This window comes from Asterias amurensis, chromosome 7 (assembly GCF_032118995.1).
Source record: "Asterias amurensis chromosome 7, ASM3211899v1".
Taxonomy (NCBI): Eukaryota; Metazoa; Echinodermata; class Asteroidea; order Forcipulatida; family Asteriidae; genus Asterias; species Asterias amurensis.
The window spans coordinates 5,992,142-6,010,868 of record NC_092654.1 but is presented as its reverse complement, the minus strand read 5'-3'; the positions used below and the strand labels follow the sequence as shown (position 1 = coordinate 6,010,868).

The 18,727-nt window shown below is 41.0% G+C and overlaps 1 protein-coding gene across 2 annotated transcripts in view; it reads left to right on the top strand.

The window, feature by feature from the left end:
* LOC139939476 (vesicle-fusing ATPase-like) overlaps positions 1-18,727 on the top strand; it is a 220,769-nt gene that overhangs the window by 20,671 nt on the left and 181,371 nt on the right. The window contains exons 1-3 of one of the 2 annotated variants that reach the window (XM_071935430.1): positions 2,495-2,669; positions 6,035-6,134; positions 8,318-8,357. In XM_071935430.1, the coding sequence (XP_071791531.1) occupies positions 2,578-2,669; positions 6,035-6,134; positions 8,318-8,357 (232 nt within the window). In that variant the 5' untranslated portion in view covers positions 2,495-2,577. Of the gene's footprint in view, positions 1-2,494; positions 2,670-6,034; positions 6,135-8,317; positions 8,358-18,727 lie in introns of those variants that run through there. The other variant, XM_071935429.1, reaches the window with a different exon arrangement.

Sequence of the window (18,727 nt, the reverse complement as noted above, 5' to 3'; positions counted from 1 at the left end):
TACTACGAAACCAGAAGCGTTAAAATAAAAGGTCTACAAAGGAACTTGAAATTAAAGCAAATATAGCACAGTTAAATAAACATCTCATATTTCCCGGTTGTTGGCAAATTAAGCCAAAGTGTCTAAAATACGGTTCGTCCTGTCAACGGCAGAATACCATAGTTATAATACATTTAACAAAGACCCCAAAGTAGCAAATTGTAACAGCTGAACGAACACACCTGGGGACTATTGAGGTGTAAACAATGAATTACGGCCAAACTGTCATCGCAATGATCGCCGCCAAAATATCTTCAATTCAGTTGGGTATTATCTTTTATGGAAATAAAGTGCGAAGTGCATCATTAAAGTTAAAAATCAAGAAATGGGAAGCTGTACTTGAAAGGTGAATGAGTTCTGAATATTTTGTAACTATCAAAAAAACAAAAACAAATACTCAATGTCCTTTGTCTGCATGGACAATCTCTGCCCTAACATGATACTCTGTTCATCAAGTATGAAGAATCCATCTAGTAATAATTTGTTCAGTGAACAATTTATTTCAAGTGAAGAAAAATTTCCCTTTTTTCACCTGCTTTTGCATTGAATCTTCAAAGAACTATCAAAAAAAAAAAAAATCAGTAAACTTTGAAAGTAAGTAGTTAATAGAGACCGACATTATTTATTTGTGGTTTTAGGTTTTTACTATAGCTTTACTCATCTGTTTACATGAAGATAAATAATTATCTCAATTTGAATTATGAATCTCGTTAAAAAGAGGTTACGATCTGTCATTTTAAAAGATACATAAACAAAATTGTTTTAAATAAATTCCCTTTTTAAATTATTATTTTCAATTATATAATGGAAATTCAGCTGTTTGTTTTTTGCACCAATAATTACATATTGTACATCTATCATGAAACAACGACAAATAAGTTCATGAACTTGTACCAGTTTATATTGAATCGGTTTGCATTTATTAAAATTGAACGCATACTTTGTAGTATACACATCAAAGATAAAAACACAGATAAAACTTCATAGTTACCTGGCAATGTTAAAATAACATCAGCACAATGTTGTCCTTACACATGTGGGGACAAACTCCTCAACTCTGAACATGTCCTCATCAGCCAGCATCCATTGAGTGTATAGTGGGCATGTTTGGTCGTTTGACGCAGTCGCCTATGATAAATTCTGCTAGTAATATAACCAGTCGAACACCTTTTTAGTTGAAAGTTCACCTGAACACAGTCTGTTGAGAAAAAAATAAAATTAAAGTCATGGTGGTATTGTCACAAGAATGTTAAACTAGCCACATTTTGTGAGTTGACAGCGGGCCAGCCATGTCAAACACATCTCTAGCTGCATCATTCCCGAATGGACATCGACCTTCAGAAAAACAATTAAACTGGTTTCTAATCAACTGGGGTGTTTCATACAAACAAATTTTAAAAATTGTTTCATTTTCCGATTGGAATGTAGATCTAGTAACAATTTATAAGCATTTTTTCCCCTGATATTATCGCAAGGATCTATGTATTTTATACAGCCAAAACAGCATGATCAGATGGTTAGAGAGACAGTCAGTGAGTAACCGGACAAAATAATATTCAGAATCATTAAATCATATTGACAGATTGACAGGATTGAGACTGATTGAAACTGTCATAAAATAAAGACTCATGTCATAGGCCTAGTCTAGTCACACTGTGAAAGCTTGGCAACAATCATTATGAATGAACAACAGGGAAATTAATCAATACTAAAACATAAATACGATAAGGTTCCGATATTTTAAAATTTAAGTTGAAAAAGGTACTTATGTCTTGACGTTAACTGTGATAGAGATCGGAGGATCTTACCGACCTTCCGTCTGTGACAGTTGTCCATTGTCGTGTTTTACAAATGTACGTGTCCGTAATTTGGGCTAGCGATTGCCAAAGCTTTGGTGACATATTCACACTTGACCCTACTCCAATTCTTTTCCTTCTTCAAATACATGCAAAGAAATGTCTTCAACTCTTTTCCGAAAATGGAAAAGCTTTCGTTTCAACGCTAGACAAATGCACAAAGACACTTTTTTGTGACATGTTTTTTCTCACACCACGACGGAGTCTGGGTTGTTGTTCGTCTCCAACGTTGTACAGAGGTCATGACCTCGTGAACATGATAATAGCTCTACCGCTATTGGTTAATTCATTGCAACCGCTGCCGTGCGGTCTTGTTAAATCGTCGTTGATTGGTCATTTTGTCCCCAGCCTCGCACTTTTCATCGCAAAAATTGCAGTTAAATATGCCCATTACAAGCAAACTGGCTAAAAGATCGATCATTTCGATTGTGGATTTATGGTATGTTGATTTCTATATTTTTCTTCCCAATTCAAGATAATAAAAATGCTCATCTTTGATATGCGTCGCGAAACTGCACGATAATCGGCTACGCCCGCTGGTCTATGCCGAGGGCATTTAATCCCACATGAAGGATGATGGCGTCTAGGTTTGAGTTCTCGCGAGGTCACATGTGCTGCAGAAATTCCCCAAACTGATCAATCTGGAGTCCCCGCCTTCCGAACCACTGCACCTTCAAGCTGGATGAGTGAAGCATCTCTCACAGCTATCCGCGATGCCCAATGTACAAAAGAGTCGCCCCATAGTTTTTTCGAAGTGAGGACTTGCTTTATAATGTGAGTTCAGTGGATTATTTCTTGGAAATGAAGTTGTAGAAACGACGTCTTTAATGGTTAAACCTCAATGCCTATCCACTGTAATCGGCAATATGGAATGCTCATAATGCTTCATTCTGAGGTTTAAAAAAAAAAGTTGTTCATTGAAACGTACAATGTAAGAGTTGGGAAATTCTGGCAATTTTGTTTCAGTCTTGGATAAGTAAATAAAGTGACTCGACTTTCTAGCTGTAAACATAATTTTTTTCTGAGAGTTTAATATTTTGTGATCTGTTGTGGGCGATACCTTGACTCATGGAGGAAGGACACATACTTTTTCTATGGTTGGGGAGTGAGGCGTTTAATTGCAGAGAGCAACTTTTTAAGAAAAGTATACTGTCTCTTTCTGGACATTTGGTATTTCGAAAGGAGACCAAAAATCTTTCTTTTTAAACCTAAATAAAATTATTTTACGGATTGTTTTATTCTGGGGGATTCCTTAAGTTCATTTGTTTATTTTACAAACTATTTTACATGTGAAAATCTCATTTCAAATTAAGCGAAATTCCCTTTGAAGTGGTGGCATTTTCTCTCGAGACGTAAAAGTGTGCAAAAAAGCGCGACGTAAATTCACTTCCGCCCACGGTTTGAGAAAGTACAAAATTACAGTTTGGCGCCCCCTACTGTCCGTCTATAGGTTCTTTATGTCTGTGAGCCAGCACAGACCGGCTAGCAAGGAATGCGAAGCATGCACCGCCCTAGGGGTCATTTGGACGAAATGGCGAGGCAATAAAACAAATGCCAGGGCCAGACAGGTGAGAGATTGAGCACACAGGTCCCCCGACAAGCCTGCCTGACTGTCTAGCGGTAACAAAATATTTGAAGCACAAATGTTTGCCTCAAATTGATTTTTAGCAAACTGTCTTTAGTCGGTAGAATTTAACAGTTGTGGCGAATTGCAACCACCAGGGGGGCACCCGGTCAGCTCAGCTGTGTGCACTGATTTGGGATTTACTCCATTGGTCATTTGGTGCATATAGCTGACCCTTTTCCCCAGGTCGTATTATCCCAACAGAGTGGTCCCTCCGCCCCTGGGTGGCCCAGTCGCTCTTTCTGCTGATCGACTGGCCTCACGTGGACTTGTTTGCCTCTCTGGCGAACAATCAGCTGCCGATCTACAATGTACTGTGCCAGGGGTCCCAACCCCGAGGCTTGGCAGATCGACGCACTGGCCATGCACTGGGACAGTGTGCCGGCAAACGCCTATACGCCATCTTCCTCATTCCGCGGGTGCTGATCGGGATCGAGCAGGATCACTGCAAGTTTCTCTTGATCGCCCCAATCTGGCCACCACAGCCCTGGTTCCCTTGGCTGGTCAGGCTCCTGGTGCACAGGCCGATGGTCCTCCCGCAGCGACCGGACCTTATGTACCAGCCCGGATCCATAGTGTTTCATCCGGCTCTGGAGGCCCTGCACCTGACGCGCTGGGCGCTGTCTAGAGATCCCTCAAAGCAGCGGGCCTCTCAAGACGAGCTGCGGAGGTCACCGCCCGATCCGGAAGGGGTGTTCACTCGGAGAGTATCCATTTCTTTAAATGGTGTAGACGGCGAATTATACATCCCGCCAATACATCTGTTCTGGTACCTTTTCGAAAGCGGGTTGGCGACGACCACGGTGAAAAATTCCGGTTGGCCATCGCAGCGGCCATTGTTTTGGTAATTCCATTTATGTATTAGTCTGTCATGCGTACCGATTTATGGTGTTAAACCTTGTGAGTTGGTCGAACGTAACAAGGTACCTCTGGACTGTGGGATCCACTTCTCAGGCTTCTACTCCCGACATCCTTTGCAGTCTCATGGCTGCTTCATCCACTTCAGCCAACTAGATCTGGAGGAACAAAAACCTATATTTAATGATAATAATAATTTATTTTTATTATAGCGTCTTACATAAAAAATGTCAAAGCACTGTACCGTTTGTATTTGATCCAATGTAGTTCAATGCCTAATGACGTCTACTTGACACCACTAAAAACGGTGTGATCAACTAGTAAGGATCTAATTTTGTTAAAGACCCCCAAAAATCGTACAAATAACATTCACCATTTCAAACATTGTATATTTAAAATCACCTAGAAATAGAATTTTTATTTTTTCAAACATAAAAGTGTATATGTTTAGTAACAATAAAACAATTTGTTTAGTGATTGTTTGTAACGATTTATATGTTTAAAAAATAGATACAGTTGTTTGGGGGTTGACTCCGCCCACCCCTTTTGTGACATAAATCGAGGCAGATTTTGCCTTGATGTGTAGAGTAAACACACGTGAAAAGTACATTCAAGTCCAAGTCGTGAGTTTGTACGTTTAAAAAAAAGTGTTGTTTTTTTTGCGTTTTTCTGGCAATGCCGACCAAGTGTACAACTAAAGATGGGGTCAGTCTGCATGGCTGGTCTCATGGCAATTAGGAAAACGATTTTTGTTTAAAAGAGCAGTAAAGATGTGTTAGACATTCGCTTCTCCAAGCTGTGTGTTTGATACCAGACTATACGCACAACGAGAAGCTCAGCCAGCGTGAGTCCGCAACCAGACCATTGCTGTTTCCGGGTCACGTGCAGGCGCCAGCGAATAAACCTGAAAAAAACCCAAAGAAAACCACACGTCCCGCTACGTCACTTCTTTTGGCAATATGTTTGCTGCCACCATCGGTCAAAGGCCCTCGTGTTTCTGGAAGTTTTTACGTTTTTAAGAATTCCCCCCCCCCCCCCCCCCCCCCCCCCCCCGTTTTTTTCTTCTTCACAAATACAAGATGAGTGTAAAACTTTAGGAATACGGGAAGGTACTAATTATTACATGATGTTTCAATTGGAGAAGGTTGCTTGGGAGCATTTTGTTTGAAGGTTGTGTGACCTTTAAGAGTTGTGTCTTTGTTTTGTGGGAGGTGGTCCACCAGGTGGAGTGTAAAAACACATAAATTAAAATAGACTGAAAACCAAAAAGCAAAAACTGAAGGTGTTTGTTTTTCTTTGCCCAAACATCTTACAAATAAAAATCTGGATAAAAACAAAAGCTACATATATTTCTGCTTATTTATGTGGGAACAACTTATACAAATATGTATGAATTTTCTAAAATAACCATTTTTACTGATGTCAGAACAGGGTATTGATGAATGGCTATACCACCCAAAATACAAAGAGGAAAAAACACATTTTTACTAATGAAGCCAATATGGATTATTGACTGTAGGGTCTAAACCCCTAAAAAATAATACATAGTTCTAACTAAATTATTTGATGTTAAAACCCTGCTTGAAATAAACATGTGATTCCAGTTGGTCCCTTCATTTAAAATTTTAAATGCCTTGTGATTACTTTTTTTTTATAGCCACATTGAGGTGAAAACTGCACCAAGCTCTAGATATGTTTTCAGTGTCGCCACACATCAGAGCATCCAAGCTGGAACAGTGGGATTCAGTCTTCCACAGGTAAAAAATGCATTCTGACAGTTATTTGTTGTTTGTTGAGTCCCGGGCCATGAGCAAGATGCTTTACTTCTAATAATAATAACATGCATTTATATAGTGCTTAATACCAGGTTTCTAAGCTCTGCTACAAGAAGTGTATGTTAACAAACAAAAATGACAATTTAACGTGGGATGAAATAGCAGAATTTGAACAGCTTAGATGGATTTAAATAAGTGTGTTTTGAGAGGGGTTTTAAATGAGTCCAGTGTAGTGGAGGCAGGGATGTGGACGGGAAGATTGTTCCAGAGAGTGGGTGTGGCGATTGAGAAGGTGCATTTTCCATAGCGAGTGTGGGGGATAGGACCAGAGTTGAATTACTATAATTGCTTCTCTTTACCCAGGGTAAAAATGGGTACCTGTGAGGGCAGAGATGGTTTTTAGGTGTTTGGGCATTAAGCCCGAACAACTCTTTGTTATTTTGTTTTCATTTTTTTTTGTTTTATAGTTTTTATTATTCCCCTCGATGTCGATTGTCCGCAAGAAAACGCATAGTTGCGAAGCTTGAATTGATTGACATATCCCCTAGGCCTGGGCGAGTTATTCGAATATCCGGTTAACGGCGAATAGGTTTTCCTATTCATAACCGCGAATGCCTTTTTTTTCTAAACCGGATATCCGCATAGGGCGCGAATACCTATTTATAAACCGGATAGTTCTGTAATTACAACCAGGTAACCGGATATTCTTTTAATATCCGAATATCCGCGGACGTCGGGCGACAACTGATAGGAATGTTTTGTCTGAACCCTTATGAAACTTCTATTAAGACAGCATAAAACAGCATAAATTAAGTATTTAACTATGCTCACCTCCGTGAAGAGTTAAAACAATGACATTTCTGACGTAATTTGTTCAAAGATTACGAAAGTTTTCCTTCTCGTTGAGTCAATCACGATCAAAAGAAAAAGCAAATCGCCATCTTTAAATTAGATCCGGTTATTTTTATGAATGAACCGAGTGACACTGTCTAAAACTATGTAATATCAATCCACCCATACGATCTCATTCACAAATGATCAGCGCCCTCTAGCGGCAAAAAATAAATAAATTATTTTTTATTTTTTAATAGCGCCCTCTAGCGGCGAAAAAAACTATTCGAATATCCGGTTAATTTCGGATAGTTGGCCAGCAGTATCCGAATATCAAAATTTCACTATTCTCCTATTAATCAAGAGCAATGGCTTGGACAGTTGTGCCACATCACGTGATACGCGCGACGCGCACAGAAATCTCCTTATAAGGAGTTCTTTACTCGAGGGCCTTACCATTTCATAGCTGGAGGGGTGAACAATCATAATTTTTGCATTGTTTGTTTTTTTGACCGAAAAGGTATTTATGACTGGGAATCAAATTGTGTTGAATCGGTTTTCAACTAGTGGTTTAAACCCGCCGAGGCCTAGTTCTTGATGATTTACATCGACTTAGTCTCGGTAAAATTATCAAGTACCAGGCCTCGACACGTTTAAACCACTAGTTGAAAACCTCCTCACCACACATTGATTCCCTTATTAAAGCCAGTGGACACTATTGGTAATTGTCAAAGACTAGCCTTCACAGTTGGTGTATCTCAACTAGGCCTGGGCTCAATCGGTCATCAAAGTTGCGAGATAATAATGAAAGAAGAAAACACCCTTGTCACACGAAGTTGTGTGCTTTTAGATGGTTGATTTCGAGACCTCAAGTTCTAAACTTGAGGTCTCGAAATCAAATTCGTTGAAAATTACTTCTTTCTCCAAAACTATGGCACTTCAGAGGGAGCTGTTTTCACAATGTTTTATACCACCAACCTCTCCCCATTACTGGTCACCAAGAAAGGTTTTATGCGAATAATTATTTTGAGTAATTACCAATAGTGTCCACTGCCTTTAAAGTACATGTACCACTCAATTTCTTCTCATACAAATGTGTGGCAAACCACTGTTTTGTCGAATGAGCTTTCTTTTCACATTTTAAAAGAATACTTTGCAATGGTTTTTTAAGTTTCTAAAACTTTCAATGGTTCAGGTAGAAAAATATACAACTTTAACGAGATGGGAAGGAAATAAATGTTCTTTTGAATTGAATTGAATTGAATTGAATTTAACTGACAACTCCTTATTTTGTAATATTAAAATGATTGAATTATTTTGCATTTTTTTCCCAGAGGAAATGGGCAGTACTTTCTATCAACCAAGATATTGAAGGTAATTGTATTATTGAGTTTCTTCTTGAATTACAAGTGCTTTGTGTAAAAACCTTTAAAATAAAGACCTTCTCTATGAAAAATGAAAGACCAACACCTAAAATACATGTAAATAAGAAAAAATATGTTAGGTTATTCCCCCCACAATTACTATGAAAAAACTATGTGTTGCATTTGGTGTCTATTTCATTCACCTTCCCCGACAGGCTAATCATCAAGAAAAATTTACAACCAGAGGGCGCCCTCTCGCGCCCACCAAGCATGCCACGCAGTAACTCGCGTGGTAGACTTGAGTTTTTTCCACCCTTTTGCTTTAGCTACAATCCCGGCCAAACTGCTTGGGCCACCCTTTCCTAACGTTGTATACAACAACAATTCCCTGTGCACTTCCCATTCACATTTAAAACATTTGTCCCCCGCCCCCCCCGCTCAATGTTGACTGTAACTCAGAACACAATCGGCAATTGGAACCAACATTGAAAGGGGGCAGGGGGGCTCAACGAGATATGGCCGGGATTGTCTGAGTTAATTTCGTAATTTTTTCCCCGTTTTTAAATGATCAAATAATGCATTTAAAGGGCTGTGAATGTCCAAAGACAGTGGATGTGGATTCATAACTGACAGGGGCACTAAAACATATTTCAAATCAGCAAGTATTTTTGTTTGGGGTGGTGTGGGGGGGGGGGCTGACTATGATGGGCATTGACAGTAAATTATGTTTTCTTGCGGGAAAAGTGCAAATCAGTAAAATAGTAACATTGGAAATGCACTTGAAAAATACAAGAATGGGTATAAGCGATTAATATTAATTGTATGGCGAGTAAGGTGATACAAATAAGATAATAACAAAAACGGCTTTCTGACCATCCTGGAGTCCGTTTAGCTTCGACTGATATTTATTTAAGCGTTTCTCTTCGCAATTACACCATTGAGTCGCATAAAAAGTCAAGCGCAGCGATGATCAGCGTCCATAGACTTGATTTCAAGTCTGAGGTGGCAGTTATTCCTCTGTATGAGACATGAAAAACGCCCCCACAGATTAGCTATCATGGGCCAATCTAACAATAGGGCTCTATTTGCGGCAATAATGTATTGGCTATCAAGTTGACTAAAAGTGACGATAGCAGGCTTGGATCAAGTCTACACGGTTCACCGTAGTAAAGTAAATAAGGAAATTAATTAAATTTCTTTTATATTTTGGTATCAAGGGTTAACCGTTTGAGTTTGTGTCCCAAAAATGAATGAGGTGGTTGAAAAGAATATCAACAGGTTATGTGTTGTTTGTGGACTGTCAATGGCCTTTTCGTGTTGAAGAAAAACAAATTTACACTAAGTTAGCAGTCAAAATGCTATGGCGAACCGTGTGGTGAACCGTCAGACATGAACCCAACCAAAAAAGTTGGACAGGTACATTATTTTTGTGCGCAGCCGCAAGCGGTCGTGCCAGGAATCGTGATTGTCGCCTCAGAGTGAAAGGCACTGACGTTTTGGACGGGCTACTTTGGGAGTTACACATGTCTTCACTTATATTATTTTATGAACTTTATACCGAAAACAACAGAAGAAGCAAGCCAAGTTACATAATTTATTTAGGTTTAACCCATGAATATAGTTATGTTTTATTTGTGAAAGCGAGTAAAGCAAAGTCATGTCAAGACGTCCATTTCAGCGAGCATGAATATGGAGTGTGAGAAAAACAGTCGTAAACCAGGCCTTCATTTTAATAAATCTGAGGAGAGCTGTGCATTGCTCTCCTTAAATCAAAAGGTAAATTAAGGAGAGCGATTTTAAGGAGAGTGATTTGCTCTCGCTAACAAAACGCAAGATTAAAGGCCCTGGACACTATCTGTAGTTACTCAAAATGCTAACTAAGGGGTCTATGCCTTTAATAAAAACACCGGTCATGTCCAGCCAAGTGGCCGGAGATTCCCCCCCCCCAACTCTTTGGCATTTTTATCTATTACAAAAATACATGTTCTCCACAGACTTTATTTTTAGGAGGGCGGCATGACGTAATCAAAATGGCGCCCGTCAATATGACGTAATCAAATGGCGCCCATTTTGATATGACGTCAGCGGACGTGAAATCAACAAATGCTTGAGAAAACCATTTTCTTAAAATAATGTATTACGACGGCGCTACCTACCTATTGATGGGCATCCATTTCGGTTGGAACAACCTTATTTTAAAAACTAAATCAAAACTACAATGTGTTATATACATTTTGCTTTGTGCGCCGCGCCAATAAATATCCTCAAAGGGATGATCGGCATGCCGCACGTCAGAATTTAGAAAGCGGGTGATCGGACCATGATCGGACGGTCTTCGTGTGTAATTTTCAAAACGGAAAAAAAAATCAAAACCCACATTTTTGGACGATCTTATCCCCAAATTATGGCCCTAAATACTACTTTTTCCATTCAAAACCATTTCCATGAATTAGTGATTAGCGGTTCCGTCGTTAAGAACTTCGTTTGTAATAAAATAATCGAGATTCAATGATCAATGAACTTTGCCCCGCATCGCGCACGCCCTCAATGGGCGAAAGTTGACATGTTTGAACATGCTTCGAGGCTGTACATTGTACCATTATGTACATGCGTGCGGCACTGTGTGGTAATTCTTTCTCGGTTTGTGAACGTGCGTGTTGTGTTGGAGTATATCAACGGCCAATCACAGCGTGCGGACTGTTCATGCACAATGCATGCAGTGGGTATTCCCAATTCCCATCGTTGATGGTGAGCGTGGTTTGTGTGCATGGTTGGTTGATGCATAATCCACTCGGCATATAAATACGAACCATGTGGCCGTGTGTACATCGTGTTTTAAAGTTTGTTTACGATCGCATTTGTGATGCTATAATTGTGAAGTCGGCTCTGGCTTGTCAGGTACTCATTTGATCTTAGTAAATGCAGCCTAAAAATAGTCTCTTTGTACTTTTTGGGGCAGGGCGGCCAATAATTTTAGCAGGGCGGCCAATTCTTTGGCAAAAATACTTCACCAATCACGAGCGTGTATTTTTGGTGCCGAGACTGTTATCTAACCACAAAGGGCTCTTGCCGCCTGTGTGATATTCTAAGACCCGCTCGCGCGACCCAACTCAGTTCCGTTTGTGTGACCGGCTGCGGTAAACATCAGGCATGCGGGCACGCACACACAGTCAAAACATACATGTACTTGAATAGGGCTCGTTTACCACTTTCAATTAACAACATCGAAGCAGCAGCTAGCTTATTTTCAACAATCGAGGGGAAACAAAAAAGAAAAGCGTGAGTTCTTTAAATGTTGCCACCTCCAACTCTCAGACTTAAGCTGCTTACTTTTTTCAACAATTTGCGTTTTGAAAAAAAAATGCTCTTGTTAAAATTGTAAGGAGCGCTTTTTTTTGCGCTCCTTAAAAAATTTAAGGAGCGCGGAGGAGCGCCCAGACATGAACGCAACCAAAAAAGTTGGACAGGTACATTATTTTTGTGCGCAGCCGCAAGCGGTCGTGCCAGGAATCGTCATTGTCGCCTCAGAGTGAAAGGCACTGACGTTTTGGACGGGCTACTTTGGGAGTTACACATGTCTTCACTTATATTATTTTATGAACTTTATACCGAAAACAACAGAAGAAGCAAGCCAAGTTACATAATTTATTTAGGTTTAACCCATGAATATAGTTATGTTTTATTTGTGAAAGCGAGTAAAGCAAAGTCATGTCAAGACGTCCATTTCAGCGAGCATGAATATGGAGTGTGAGAAAAACAGTCGTAAACTCTTTTGCTTAGCGCCAAAGAGAGGGCAATAAAATTACGTATAACACAATGCACGCTGGTACGAGTTGCTTAGCGCCATACAGGGGGTATTCAAGTTACTAATAACACAATGCACCACCATACCCATAAAATAATCACTTTGAAATGCCATTTTGGTTTTCACGCCCTACTCACCGCTAAATGGACATTCATAATCTTTCTCAAGCATTATTTGTATATTAAAAAATCTCAAAAATACCCTCAGACAATCCCGGCCAAACTGCTTGGGCCACCCTTTCCTAACGTTGTATACAACAACAATTCCCTGTGCACTTCCCATTCACATTCAAAACATTTGTCCCCCGCCCCCCGCTCAATGTTGACTGTCAATGGCCTTTTCGTGTTGAAGAAAAACAAATTTACGCTAAGTTAGCAGTCAAAATGCTATGGCGAACCGTGTGGTGAACCGTCAGACATGAACGCAACCAAAAAAGTTGGACGGGTACATTATTTTTGTGCGCAGCCGCAAGCGGTCGTGCCAGGAATCGTCATTGTCGCCTCAGAGTGAAAGGCAATGACGTTTTGGACGGGCTACTTTGGGAGTTACACATGTCTTCATAGTGCTAGCCAGAGGGGTGTCTGGGTGTCTTTTGGACACCCTGTTTCAAAACATTTGTCCCCCGCCCCCCACTCAATGTTGACTGTAACTCGGAACACAATCGGCAATTGGAACCAACATTGAAAGGGGGCAGGGGGGCCCAACGAGATAATATGGCCGGGATTGTCTGAGTTAATTTCGTAATTTTTGCCCCGTTTTTAAATGATCAAATAATGCATTTAAAGGGCTGTGAATGTCCAAAGACAGTGGATGTGGATTCATAACTGACAGGGGCACTAAAACATATTTCAAATTAGCAAGTATTTTTGTTTGGGGTGGTGTGGGGGGGGGGGGGGGCTGACTATGATGGGCATTGACAGTAAATTATGTTTTCTTGCGGGAAAAGTGCAAATCAGTAAAATAGTAACATTGGAAATGCACTTGAAAAATACAAGAATGGGTATAAGCGATTAATATTAATTGTATGGCGGGTAAGGTGATACAAATAAGATAATAACAAAAACGGCTTTCTGACCATCCTGGAGTCCGTTTAGCTTCGACTGATATTTATTTAAGCGTTTCTCTTAGCAATTACACCATTGAGTCGCATAAAAAGTCAAGCGCAGCGATGATCAGCGTCCATAGACTTGATTTCAAGTCTGAGGTGGCAGTTATTCCTCTGTATGAGACATGAAAAACGCCCCCACAGATTAGCTATCATGGGCCAATCTAACAATAGGGCTCTATTTGCGGCAATAATGTATTGGCTATCAAGTTGACTAAAAGTGACGATAGCAGGCTTGGATCAAGTCTACACGGTTCACCGTAGTAAAGTAAATAAGGAAATTAATTAAATTTCTTTTATATTTTGGTATCAAGGGTTAACCATTTGAGTTTGTGTCCCAAAAATGAATGAGGTGGTTGAAAAGAATATCAACAGGTTATGTGTTGTTTGTGGACTGTCAATGGCCTTTTCGTGTTGAAGAAAAACAAATTTACACTAAGTTAGCAGTCAAAATGCTATGGCGAACCGTGTGGTGAACCGTCAGACATGAACCCAACCAAAAAAGTTGGACAGGTACATTATTTTTGTGCGCAGCCGCAAGCGGTCGTGCCAGGAATCGTCATTGTCGCCTCAGAGTGAAAGGCAATGACGTTTTGGACCGGCTACTTTGGGAGTTACACATGTCTTCATAGTGCTAGCCAGAGGGGTGTCTGGGTGTCTTTTGGACACCCTGTTTCAAAACATTTGTCCCCCGCCCCCCACTCAATGTTGACTGTAACTCAGAACACAATCGGCAATTGGAACCAACATTGAAAGGGGGCAGGGGGGGCCCAACGAGATATGGCCGGGATTGTAGAGTCCTTGTACGTCCACTTAATTCCTATTAAGATTACAACCAGTTCATGAGTAGAGTTTTCAGTCTCAGTCCAGGCATTTCATGCAAAAAAAATGGGTAAACCTCGGACAAATTGCAACAGAAAGTCTGTAAACTGATTCATACCCAGAATTTTGTCCTCTATAACATATCAAAACGGTCCTGGCCAAGCCTGGAAGAGACCCGTATCTGCAGAGGAGTTCTGCCAAGCTGGTGTGTTAACCAGGATCAAGGAGCTCATCAGGGCCAAAACCAAATCATTGAAGTCATTTAGGATTGTCCACGCACTATTTACAGTACGTGGAGATGGTGGATATACTACGGAAGTTTGTCAGAAAAGAGCGCTTTGGCAACTGGGCGTTGCACATTGACGCTGTGTCAGAAATGCTGCGCTACCTGGCAGCTTCTGGGCACTACCCCTACACCAAATCAGCCTACCTCTGTGTGCATCGGTTGAGCAAGCTCAAGGATGAACGTCAAGATGTATACCGACGATTTGAAGAAGGGTTACATCTTTTCAGAAGAAGTGATTGCCTTTGGACTGGTCTGTCCGTAGATCTTACCATCAAAAAGGTCCTGATGAGGGAAGACCAGCGGTGGCCTGATGAGAGGGCGAGGCATATGACGAGGTGTATTAAAATGATTGACACTTCCTCAGAATATGCTTTTTGGTCAAGTTTAGCTTGTAAAAACAGGTATGATTGGATTCCTGGCCCCAGAAAATGTTTGTCTAGCACTTAAAATTAAAGCCTTAAGTCGTTTAGAAGCGGAGATAATTGGAAATATCTGTTTTATGGTGGCCATTTTGGAAAATGGCCGCCATGTATTTTTTGGCCAGGTTTAACTTTACGAAATGCGTTTCACTTGATTCCTAGTCAGTGAAAATGTATGTTTAGCACTTGAAATTTAAGCCCTTAGTCATTTAGAAGCGGAGATATTGGGAAAAATTCGGGTTTTGGCGGCCATTTTTCAAAATGGCCGCCATGACACTTTCCCCCACTCGTATTGCTTAAGAGTTTTGATATGTTATAGAGGACAAAATTCTGAGTATGAAACAGTTTACAGACTTTCTGTTGCAATTTGTCCGAGGTCATATCAAATAATGCCTGGACTATCATTTTTGAGTGACGTTTTGGAAGAGCCTAAGCATTTTTCTGTTAACTTATCTTCCAAATTCTTGAGAATTATTGGCTAAGATATATTCTGAATTCTGGATCAAGTGCATCCCCTTACTTTATTTTCTTAGTGTATATATTATTGTTGTGTCATCCATGTCTTCCTTAATTTAATTAATTACGAATATATAAATTAACTCGTGTCTCGCCTCCCTGGGACTCCCTCCTGGAGCAGTACTCTCGGCCGTGGTAGAAAGCTAGTTTAGACGCTCGTGGAGAAGTACTCCCGGCTGTTGTAGTAGGAGGCTCCAGGGCTCAGTATTTTTATGATTGGCGAACGCTCTTCTGGTCGGGACCAGTCGAATTCCCTCCCGCCCCAAGAGAAGTACTCCTCTCCCAGCACAGGAAGTTAGTGGAGAGAGCTTGGGTATACCGGTTATTAAACGTGGGGCCCAAACGAAAATATAAATGGGGAATGCCGGCCTATGGCCTCTCCCTTGCCCCGTCTGTTTTCAATCTGAGCCGGTCTTCGAGATACCAGGAATTTGAGCCGGTAAGGCCGTTCATTAAATTCCCCGATCAGCCCTTTTTCCTTCCTCGACACTTGGATTGAGGGACTATTGAGGGTGCTGTTGTGAGGAACATCGACCTGACGATTTTTCTCTTCCCGCATACTTCCCCTGGAAGGAGGGACGAAGTACAGTACTGGTCAAAATAAAAACTCGACTACGCTACCAGGCCTCGAACTTCGTGTTCAAAAGGGCACGGCAATAATTGCCTTGCTTTTTCTAGAGTTTGAAGGGCATCACAGCAATTTTGTAAGTGTAAAAAGGGCACCATGGCAATTTTGTTGAATTTGGGGGGCACCATGGCAAAAACTTAATTTACCAAGACAAGTGAGAAACTACATGCAAGACAAAAGTTGAGGCTGAAGTGAAATGGTAAACAACAACAATTTAAGGTAACATTGCTTTATCTTTTCTTTAATTATCCGCTTTTAGACTTGGACAATTTACAAAAAGGAAATTAAACTTAAGAATTTACATTGTAAATATGCAGACATTGATCCTCGCCCTACAAGCTTTACCAGCGCCCCCAAAAATAGCAAGTTATTTGGAGCCTTGGTCTCCAGGTCTCTTACTGTATGATTTGATAAGATTGGACAAATTAAAAAAAAAAGAAACTTTTATTTCTGTCTGAATTAAACTTGAGAAATTTACATTGTAAATATGCAGGCACTAATCCTCGCCCTACAAGCTTTACCAGCAGAAAAAAACATAGCAAGTTATTTGGAGCGTTAGCCTTCGGGTCTCTTACTAAATGAAGAAGAGTTGAACCATTTGATTACACTTCTGGATGGCCTAAAGCTCTCAGTAGGTGGACCATCTACACAAATTCTCAGCAGGGTCTCTATTGTGTGTAGAGAAAGAGACAGACGCCAGTCACCAAGGATTCTCTTAATGAAAGAAAACTGACGTTCAACTTGTGCAGTTGCTGCAGGGCAAACCATCACTATTTGGACGAGGTGCAAAATGTTGGAGTAGTGATCCCACTTAGACACCATGACTTTCTCCCAGAAGGTATAAAATGAACTGCCACGGTGATTTTTGAACATTTCTAGCTTGAGCATTGCCCACTCCCTCTCTAGCGCCATCCTGTTGCATCCTTGTTCATTTAGTATGACTTGAAAGTGCTCACTCAGCACGTCAATTTCGTCGTTGCCGTACACTTCTACTTCATCTTCAGTTGCAGGCAAGTTGGTGGGGTCAAAAACATCTGCAGCCTTCAGAATTGCCCTGTCCATAAATGATCTCTCATTAAATCGGCTGTTCAAGCACTGTAAGATAGCAGTCATTGTCAACTTGCGGTTTCTTTGGAACTCGTCCATTGTGTTCTTGGTAGTTTTGAGTTCAACACCTCGGTACTTCCATCCTTTCTCCTCTGTGACTTCCTTCAGCACACTCTTCAGACGCAGGCCTGGCTGTTCAATCTTTCGATGTACGACAGTACAGATAGACTCTATCTTTGCACTGACAGTCATCACTGGGAGGTCGTCTGCCTGCAGGGAACGGGAAAGGTCTGCCAGATCATCTATGATGTCCAAGTAGGCAGCAAAATACAGGACAAACTTGTGGGATTTCAGTGTGACCAAGTACCCTCTTATTTTTGCTGCATCTGCTGGTGTCACATCTTTTCGCTGACAGGATCCCCATTCCTCAAAGTGGGTGCACAGACTCTGGTAATCCCTATCTAGTGCAAGCAAAGCTTTGCGGCGATGATCAATCCACCTTGTCCCCTGTGCTCTTACCGGCTTGAGTACATGTTCATGGAGAGCATCACCAACCCTTTTCAACTCATTCCACTTCTTGGCTGACCGATGGAACATGTAGTAGATCTGCATCATTAAGTCGCCTATTACATCTACAAAGTATGTCTTTTTGAATGCATCTTTCAGTGCCAGCTCTAGCCTATGGGCTACACAATGCACTGTCAGCATCCATGGCATTTCAGTTTGTAATCGAGAGAGTATCCCAGACTGTGAACCAAAGTTGACGGACGCCCCATCAGCAGCTGCAGCAACACAACACTTATTTAGGTCAAGCTCCATCTCCTTGCATTTCTTTGTCACTGCTTCATGAACATCTTGGGCTTTTGAGCTTGATGGATGTGCTATACCCACTAGCATGAACTTTGGCGATCCCTTGTGTAGTAGCTTGACAGTGACAACTTCTTTCTCAAACAACCTCTTGTCACTACTCCCATCGAAGAGTATGGAGCAGTACATCGGCCGATTTGAGAAAGTGTCTTTCAAGTCATCAACCAGGGTATCACCAATTGCCATGATGAAGTTATGACACTGCTTGTCATTCATGTACCTGTTCCCCATGTCACTTCCATGCTTTGCTGCCATTTTAACCAATGTCGGAAACATTGTAAATGGGAGTTCGGATTTGGCAATAATGTATGCCCAGTCGAACAGCTTGCACATCCGATTATGAACATCATCATCCATTCTCAGCAACTGCCTGACGATAGAATCTTTGTCTTGTTGGTCTGTCTTCCATTGAGCGTTGAGGTGAGAACGTGAAGTTGAATGACTTTTGGCATTGGCTTTCTTAACTGTAGATGTACCAGTAACGTAGGCATCAAGGTCGCACACAGACTCTTGACCTGCATTAACACTTCGACTACTGTTCTGCAAACAATACACATCTCGGCAAACCTCACACCATACCTTTGTTACTGTACAGTTATCAGGAGAAGTCTCATATGCCAACCAATCAAAATCCCATGACAACAATGTCTGGAGCTTCACAGAAGTAGCTGTTTTGGATTTATTGGGGTTTGAAGCTGGACATGTTGATGGTGCTTCATCACTATCTGCTGTTACCAAGTTACTGTCATCAGCTTGTGGGGGTTGTGGTGATGACTCTTTCTCACGCTGTGGATCACAGACGACGAATTGGTCGTTCTCATGCTCTGTCGATGACGATTCTATTTGCTCTTGATGGACTCCAACACCATTTGAATTCCTAAACAA